General features: G+C 46.7%; 1 protein-coding gene across 1 annotated transcript in view; it reads right to left on the minus strand.

Annotated features, from left to right (window-relative positions):
• Nucleotides 1-10,000, minus strand: part of ncf4 (neutrophil cytosolic factor 4) — a 38,226-nt gene that overhangs the window by 14,606 nt on the left and 13,620 nt on the right. The window contains exon 6 of the mRNA XM_039006246.1: nt 9,044-9,095. Coding sequence (XP_038862174.1) covers nt 9,044-9,095 — 52 coding nt within the window. The remainder of the gene's footprint in view (nt 1-9,043; nt 9,096-10,000) is intronic.

Consider the following 10,000-nt stretch of genomic DNA (forward strand, 5'->3'; position numbering starts at 1 on the left):
AACCAAAAGGTTGCTGGATCGAATCCCTGAGCTGACAAGGTAAAGATCTGTCGTTCTGCCCCTGAACAAGGCAGTTAACCCACTGTTCCCCGGGCGCCGAAGACGTGGATGTCGATGAAGGCAGCCCCCGCACCTCTCTGATTCAGAGGGGTTGGGTTAAATGTGGAAGACACATTTCAGTTGAAGGCATTCAGTTGTACAACTGACTAGGTATCCCCCTTTCCCCATCTGATCCAGAGTCATGAGATTACTTGATGGTAAAGTGCTCGTTTCCCCGAGTGACCCGTTTTGAAGGCATTTCCCAACGTCCTCAGGACATGGATAGAAGCCCAACTTCAAAGTCAATCTTGAACGACCTGGCTGGATAAGCAACATTCTCTCCCAATAAACACAGGGTATGGAAAAAGTTGTGACAGGAATTTCCTTAGCGCTCTGTCACACACACAAACACACACACACACCCTCTCTTTAGTTGTTTCCCTTTCTCTCTCTCCACCTCTCTATCACTCTATCCTACAGTCTACAGTCAATCAAGGACTACAAAAGAAAAACCAGCCCCGTCGCAGACCAGGATGTCTTGCTCCCAGACAGACTAAACAACTTCTTTGCTCGCTTTGAGGACAATACAGTGCCACTGACACGGCCCGCTACCAATACCTGCGGGCTCTCCTTCACCGCGGCCAACGTGAGTAAAACATTTAACCGTGTTAACCCTCGCAAGGCTGCAGGCCCAGACGGCATCCCCAGCCGCGTCCTCAGAGCATGCGCAGACCAGCTGGCTGGTGTGTTTACGGACATATTCAATCAATCCTTATCCCAGTCTGCTGTTCCCACATGCTTCAAGAGGACCACCATTGTTCCTGTTCCCAAGAAAGTGAAGGTAACTGAGCTAAATGACTACCGCCCAGTAGCACTCACTTCCGTCATCATGAAGTGCTTTGAGAGACTAGTCAAGGATCATATCACCTCCACCCTACCTGACACCCTAGATCCACTCCAATTTGCTTACCGCCCCAATAGGTCCACAGACGACGCAATCGCAATCACACTGCACACTGCCCTAACCCATCTGGACAAGAGGAATACCTATGTAAGAATGCTGTTCATCGATTACAGCTCAGCATTTAACACCATAGTACCCTCCAAACTCGTCATTAAGCTCGAGACCCTGGGTCTCGACCCCGCCCTGTGCAACTGGGTCCTGGACTTCCTGACGGGCCGCCCCCAGGTGGTGAGGGTAGGTAACAACATCTCCACCCCGCTGATCCTCAACACTGGGGCCCCACAAGGGTGCGTTCTCAGCCCTCTCCTGTACTCCCTGTTCACCCACGACTGCGTGGCCATGCACGCCTCCAACTCAATCATCAAGTTTGCGGACGACACTACAGTGGTAGGCTTGATGACCAACAACGACGAGACGGCCTACAGGGAGGAGGTGAGGGCCCTCTGAGTGTGGTGTCAGGAAAATAACCTCACACTCAATGTCAACAAAACAAAGGAGATGGTCGTGGACTTCAGGAAACAGCAGAGGAAGCAGCCCCCTATCCATAAAGACGGGACAGTAGTGGAGAGGGTGAAAAGTTTTAACTTCCTCGGCGTACACATCACGGACAAACTGAAATGGTCCACCCACACAGACAGCGGGGTGAAGAAGGCGCGGCTTGTCACCAAAAACACTCACAAACTTTTACAGATGTACAATCGAGAGCATCCTGTCGGGCTGTATCACCGCCTGGTACGGCAACTGCTCCGCCCATAACCGTAAGGCTCTCCAGAGGGTAGTGAGGTCTGCAGAACGCATCACCAGGGGCAAACTACCTGCCCTCCAGGAAACCTACACCACCCGATGTCACAGGAAGGCCAAAAAGATCATCAAGGACAACAACCACCCAAGCCACTGCCTGTTCACCCCGCTATCATCCAGAAGGCGAGGTCAGTACAGGTGCATCAAAACGGGGACCGAGAGACTGAAAAACAGCTTCTATCTCAAGGCCAACAGACTGTTAAACAGCCATCACTAACATTGAGTGGCTGCTGCCAACATACTGACTCAACTCTAGCCACTTTAATAATGGAAAAATTGATGTAATAAATGTATCACTAGCCACTTTAAACAATGCCACTTTATATAATGTTTACATACCCTACATTACTCATCTCATGTGTATATACTGTACTCTATACCATCCACTGCATCTTGCCTATGCCGTTCTATACCATCACTCATTCATATATTTTTATGTACATATTCTTATTCATTCCTTTACACGTGTGTGTAGAAGGTAGTTGTTGTGAAATTGTTAGGTTAGATTACTTGTTAGATATTACTGCATGGTCGGAACTAGAAGCACAAGCATTTCGCTACACTCACATTAACATCTGATAACCATGTGTATGTGACAAATAACATTTGATATCCCTACTCTTTCTCCATCTTTCCCCTCTCTCACTCTTTCTAAATCACACATTCAATCTTTTCCACTCCCTTTTTCTGTCTCACCCCTTCCCCCTCTCTCTCTATACCTCTCTCACCCCTTCCCCCTCTCTCTCCATCTCTCTCACCCCTTCCCCCCTCTCTCTCCATCTCTCACCCCTTCCCCCCTCTCTCTCCATCTCTCTCACCCCTTCCCCTCTCTCTCTCCATCTCTCACCCCTTCCCCCCTCTCTCTCCATCTCTCTCACCCCTTCCCCCCTCTCTCTCCATCTCTCTCACCCCTTTCCCCCTCTCTCTCCATCTCTCTCACCCCTTTCCCCCTCTCTCTCCATCTCTCTCACCCCTTCCCCCCTCTCTCTCCATCTCTCTCACCCCTTCCTCCCTCTCTCTCCATCTCTCTCACCCCTTCCCCCCTCTCTCTCCATATCTCACCCCTTCCCCCCTCTCTCTCCATTATCTCCTCATCAATCTCTGTGTAAATCAGTGTGGAACAGTGTACCACACACAGATGAATTACAGAGATGATATTATCTGGTATTAACATTAACACAGGCGCTGACTGTACAGTGTGTGTGATTGGGGATCTATATTTAGCAGAGAAGATCAGAAAAGGTGAGTGTGTAATAGACTGTGAAACACACACACACACACACACACACACACACACACACACACACAGTGAGATTTCGAATGAGTGTGTGTGGTTTTACTTTGATGAGAATGATGATAAGGCATATGGGCACGGCACACACCTGGTTCATCCAAGTCCATACCTATCACACTTCAAAAAGCCCCCCCAAAAAGACACACACACACCATACCTCAACCAACCCCCACCCCCCACACACACCGTCCCTCAACCAACCAACCCGCCCCCCCCCCCCCCCCCCACCCCCCACCACACCCACCAACCAACCCCTTCCCCACACCCACAATCCCTCAACTCAACCTCTCCCTTCTTCAGGTCTCATCTCCCTCCATCTCCTGTGGAGTTACTATCCAGGCCTGGTATTTCTGGTCAGAAGGAGTCGAGGACGACAGAGACCTGAACTTGTTAAGTGTTTTTAGGGGGTTGACAAAAGCTCTGTCAGAGTATCACATATAGACCTGCCTTATGGGCCCTGGTCTAAAGTAGTGCACCTAATCCAACTATAGACACATATAGACCTGCCTTATGGGCCCTGGTCTAAAGTAGTGCACCTAATCCAACTATAGACACATATAGACCTGCCTTATGGGCCCTGGTCTAAAGTAGTGCACCTAATACAACTATAGACACATATAGACCTGCCTTATGGGCCCTGGTCTAAAGTAGTGCACCTAATACAACTATAGACACATATAGACCTGCGTATAGACACAGCCAGGGGGACAGTGTCAGAGTAGACCTAGTGGTCTAAATATAGAGTCATGGCTCTAGGGTTAAGGAGTCAGGGGGATAGTGTCAGAGTAGACCTAGTGGTCTAAATATAGAGTCATGGCTCAAGGGTTAAGGAGCCAGGGGGATAGTGTCAGAGTAGACCTAGTGGTCTAAATATAGAGTCATGGCTCTAGGGTTAAGGAGTCAGGGGGATAGTGTCAGAGTAGACCTAGTGGTCTAACTATAGACATTTGGAGATCTAGGGTGCCTTATGGGCCCTGGTCTATGGGCCCTGGTGGGCCCTTATGGGCCCTGTTCTAAAGTAGTGCACCTAGTCTAGATATAGACACATGGAGAACAGGAGGGACTGATTAAAACCTGATCTAACAATATAGCTATGGCCCTAGGGTCACCTCACCAATGGGAGGGAGTCACACGTTCCAATTACACTCTTAACGACCCATACCTTAATGAATGTGTTCAGCTCGTTTAACACAGCTAGCCAATAGGGAGGGAGTTTTTTTGTTTTGTCTTAATTGGATGACCCACTTCATGGTTGGCTTGGGTGAAGTAAAGGATCATGGGAGGATATAAATGGTGCCCTTGAGGAGGAGGGAACCTGAGCGGCTGGTTGGTGTGTGTGTGTTGTGTGGTGTGTGTTGTGTGTGTGCGTCCTGTCCCCACTTAAATAGTTAATAACCAAACTGTGCCATTGACACAGCAACCAAATCTAGAGGCATTCTGCCAAAAATGTAACTTCATTCAAGACATCAAGACATGACTACACTAGAACACAACTCTCTCCCTCTATGTCATCTTTTGCACTGTCAAAGACAAAAGACAAACCTCACCACTCTCTCACCCTCTTACTCTGACTACGACTGGCTTAGCTAACGCTAGCTACTAGTGCATCCCTATGGCCCATCGCCTCGACTGGGTAACAACGCTAACATTAGCTAGCGCATCCCTATGGCCCATCGCCTCGACTGGGTAACAACGCTAACATTAGCTAGCGCATCCCTATGGCTCATTGCCTGTAGCGCTTACGCTAAACTGGACAACACAAGTCAAACGTGTGATTAGTGCCATCCATCTCCACGTCGGGTCATTGATCATAGTTTAGATTACATCTAATGGACACTTCAGTTCACATGACCAAATGCAGATAACAGCCTGAAGTACTCAACCCCACACACACACACACACACACACACACACACACACACACACACACACACACACACACACACACACACACACACACACACACACACACACACACACACACACACACACACACACACACACACACACACAGCTGAGAGGGATGGATAAACTATAATAACTATGGTGTGGGCAGAGAGGACTGAGTTTACGGTTGTCTGTACTGTGTGTGACAGAAAGGGGAGGGGAGAATGAGTGTGTGTGTGTGTATGTGTGACAGAGAGAGGAGGGGAGGATGAGTGTGTGTGTGACAGAGAGAGGTGGGGAGGATGAGTGTGACAGAGAGGGAAGGAGAGAATGAGTGTGTGTGTGTGTGTGTGTGTGTGTGTGTGTGTGTGTGTGTGTGTGTGTGTGTGTGTGTGTGTGTACGGAACTTTCAGTTACTTTTAGTACATTTACAACACTGTTATAACATGTACGTACGCGTTCACACACACACACACCTTTTTAAATAACAAGCGCTCACAGTCTTACTGTAGACATCCAATCCCTTGTCCATAAATGTCAAATTTGGAAAGTTAAGTTCAGGCAATAATTCCCAATGCTTAAAGGATAGGGTTAAGGGTGAAAACTAAAATAAATAAACGAGGTCCTATCACTGGGATTGAACACGCGACCCTCGGAGCCGCCCGTCCGCCATCCCCGCCCACAACGCCATAGCAAAACACAAGACAACTTGATGGTAATAGTGCTCACCATTGTCCCTAGTGGACGGTTTTGAAGTCATCTTTTTTTTTACGTCCTGCTTACCTGGATGGACGTCTAATTTGGCAGTGGATCTTGTGTGACCTGGCTGTATATAACCACTCCTACAGTCCAGAAGAGAGTCATCATCCCACTGTCATAACGGTCTTTACTGAAGTTACGGAATCTGTGTGTGTGTGTGTGTGTGTGTGTGTGTGTGTGTGTGTGTGTGTGTGTGTGTGTGTGTGTGTGTGTGTGTGTGTGTGTGTGTGTGTGTGTGTAGGTTAACTAACGGCGCAGGTCCTAATCCAGGCACTTGTCATCTCCCGTCTGGATTACTGCAACTCGCTGTTGGCTGGGCTCCCTGCCTGTGCCATTAAACCCCTACAACTCATCCAGAACGCCGCAGCCCGTCTGGTGTTCAACCTTCCCAAGTTCTCTCACGTCACCCCGCTCCTCCGCTCTCTACACTGGCTTCCAATTGAAGCTCGCATCCGCTACAAGACCATGGTGCTTGCCTACGGAGCTGTGAGGGGAACGGCACCTCCGTACCTTCAGGCTCTGATCAGGCCCTACACCCAAACAAGGGCACTGCGTTCATCCACCTCTGGCCTGCTCGCCTCCCTACCACTGAGGAAGTACAGTTCCCGCTCAGCCCAGTCAAAACTGTTCGCCGCTCTGGCACCCCAATGGTGGAACAAACTCCCTCACGACGCCAGGTCAGCGGAGTCAATCACCACCTTCCGGAGACACCTGAAACCCCACCTCTTTAAGGAATACATAGGATAGGATAAAGTAATCCTTCTAACCCCCCCCCCCCCCTTAAAAGAGTTAGATGCACTATTGTAAAGTGGCTGTTCCACTGGATGTCATAAGGTGAATGCACCAATTTGTAAGTCGCTCTGGATAAGAGCGTCTGCTAAATGACTTAAATGTAAATGTAAATGTTAACTCTTCTAACAGAGATTGTGCAATGTGTAAAGACTAAAAGACATTTTCTCTGCAAGGATTTTAAACGACCACTGACGGCCACTTTAGACCAGGTCCTCGAGAGTAGACACACACACACACTCTAAACAAGGTCACCCAAACACACCCACCACCCTCACACACACACGCGCACACACCCCATATCTCCCTCCCCAGTCCAGTTAAGACGGCAGTAGAATTTAAATGGTGGTTTTCTTTCATTTGTCCTCGCTATCTATCTCTCTCTGGCATGACCAGAATGATAACAGGGGGAGCTAAAAGAAAGAAAGGAAAACCTCTCCCAAAGAAAGATGACGGGAGTGAGGGATGAGGGATGGAGGTAGCCTTGGAAAGAGACATGAAAGGATGGAGAAAAATAGGGGGGAGAAAGTTTTTTTTTAAATGCTAAAATATGATAAAGTGAGGGAGAAAATGAAGGAAAGAGCGTGTCAGAGGATGGATGGAAAGAGTGGAGAGAGAGTAATGGGAGACGATTAAAGGAGCAAAACAGAATGAGAAACCACTCTCAGAGGGCAACGGAGTCACAGACTCAGGGGGATGGAGAAACAACCTCTGTTTAACCCTGTTAATGACTCCATTAGGTATTTTCCAGGCAGACATTGATCTATAAAGAGACTAGTCAATTCTTCAGTTAGAAACCAAAAAGATCTACACTACCGGTCAAACGTTTTAGAACACCTACTCATTCAAGGGTTTTTCTTTATTTTTACTATTTTCTACATTGTAGAATAATAGTGAAGACATCAAAACTACGAAATAACACATATTGAATCATGTTGTAACCAAAAAAAAGTGTTAAACAAATCAAAATATATTTTATTTTTGAGATTCTTGAAATAGCCACCCTTTGCCTTGATGACAGCTTTGCACACTCTTGGCATTCTCTCAACCAGCTTCATGAGGTAGTCACCTGGAATCCATTTCAATTAACAGGTGTGCCTTCTTAAAAGTTCATTTGTGGAATTTCTTTGCTTCTTAATGCGTTTGAGCCAATCAGTTGTGTTGTGACAAGGTAGCCCAAATAAATGAGTAACAGACATCTCAATATCAACTGTTCAGAGGAGACTGTGTGAATAAGGCCTTCATTATCGAATTGCTGCAAAGAAACCACTACTAAAGGACACAAATCATAAGAAGAGACTTGCTTGGGCCAAGAAACACGAGCAACAGACATTAGACTGGTGAAAATGTGTCCTTTGGTCTGGAGTCCAAATTGGAGATTTTTGGTTCCAACCGCTGTGTCTTTGTGAGACGCGGTGTGGGTGAACGGATGATCTCTGCATGTGTATTTCCCACCGTAAAGCATGGAGGAGGAGGTGTTATGGTGTGGGGGTGCTTTGCTGGTGACACTGTCTGTGATTTATTTAGAATTCAAGGCACACTTAACCAGCATGGCTTCCACAGCATTCTGCAGCGATACGCCATCCCATCTGGTTTGGGTTTAGTGGGACTATCATTTGTTTTTCAACAGGACAATGACCCAGTACACTTCCAGGCTGTGTAAGGGCTATTTTACCAAGAAGGACAGTGATGGAGTTCTGCATCAGATAACCTGGCCTCCATAATCCCCCGACCTCAAACAAATTGAGATGGTTTGGAATGAGTCAGAAAAGCAGCCAACAAGTGCTCAGCGTAAGTGGGAACTCCTTCAAGACTGCTGGAAAAGCATTCCAGGTGAAGCTGGTTGAGAGAATGGCAAGTGTGCAAAGCTGTCATCAAGACAAAGGGTGGCTATTGAAGAATCTCAAATATAAAATATATTTTGATTTGTTTAAAACTTTTTTGGTTAGTACATGATTCCATGTGTTATTTCATAGTTTTAAAGTCTTCACAATTATTCTACAATGTAGAAAATAGTAAAAATAAAGAAAAACACGTAAATGAGTAGGTGTTGTAAAACTTTTGACCAGTAGTGTATGTTCATGTATATCTACAATGTTTTGTGTAATTCACACCTGATAGTGTGTTGTGTGTGTGGAGGGACTGTCCTTCATATGACCCTGTACTGTGGTTACTTCAAACAACATGCTAACTGTCATTGTTCACAATGTTACATGGTTGCTTGTTTATGTGGTTGTTATGGTAACATGTTGCGTTATCCTGACAGGGTTTTAGCTGTGTGGGTAAGCGTGAAGACCGTAACCAAAGCAACAGTTTTACAGTACTGTTGGCCTACCTCAGAGAGAGAGAGAGAGAGAGAAACAGAGAGAGACAGAGAGAGAGACAGAGAGAGAGACAGAGAGAGAGACAGAGAGAGAGACAGAGAGAGAGAAAGAAACAGAGAGAGAGAGAGAAAGTGTTAGATCGAAACGGAGGGTTAAGGGTAAAAAAGAGAAGTACTGAAGGCCTACCTCAGCTCTGGGGGAGGAGAAGACATCCGTCTGGTTGGTTTTGACTGTCTTCCTGGAGAGAGAGAGGGGGAGGGAGAGAGCGAGAAATAGAAAGGGAGTTTTAACATTTCATCGTACTGTCAGAGATGACCGTTTAGAAAATGTGAAAAACCCTGCGGTGAGTGAGGTCAGAGTCCAGAGAGGAAATAGAGAGTCCTAGTTTACATCACTTCCTGTTGAGAGAGTCCCTAATTAGCACATAACAAGTCCTTAGTTACCACATCTCTCAACAGGGAACTCTGACAGCATCCCAAACAGCAACCTATTCCCTACATAGTGCACTATGGGCCCTGGTCAAAAGTAGTGCACTATATAGGGAATAGGGTACCATTTGGGACTCACACCATGACAAGAGAGAGCAACACATCAGAGAAGTGAACATTAGAGGAAACGACAGTGGCAAGAGGTCCAGAGGTCAAGCAGTGTCAGTGATGGATGGTGCCCAGGAAGTGGAAGAAGTAAGAGTTCTATTCATGTGAGACTGTGGTGCAGTGAACTCTGAATGAGTGAACAGTACAAAATAAGTGTGGATGGAGCAAGTTGTTTTTGGTGAGTAGTAGCTGAGTGCTAAAGAGTCCCAGAGTTACAGGAAGTAGGCAGGAGGTAGCAGCCGTAGTGATACGTTGAAACAGTATTACTGTGGTATTATATTTAAGCAATAAGGACCAAGGGGGCGTGGCATATGGTCAAAATACCACGGCTAAGGGCTGTTCTTAGCAAGACGCAACACGGAGTGCCTGGATACAGCCCTTAGCCGTGGTATATTGGCCATATATCACAAACCCCCTGAGGTGCCTTACTGCTGTTATAAACTGGTTACCATCGTAATTAGAGCAGAACAACTAAAAGACAGCTTACACTCTACGTGTAGAACAACTAAAAGACAGCTTACACTCTACGTGTAGAACAACTAAATGA

Source organism: Salvelinus namaycush, chromosome 2 (genome assembly GCF_016432855.1).
Source record: "Salvelinus namaycush isolate Seneca chromosome 2, SaNama_1.0, whole genome shotgun sequence".
In the NCBI taxonomy this organism is placed as follows: domain Eukaryota; kingdom Metazoa; phylum Chordata; class Actinopteri; order Salmoniformes; family Salmonidae; genus Salvelinus; species Salvelinus namaycush.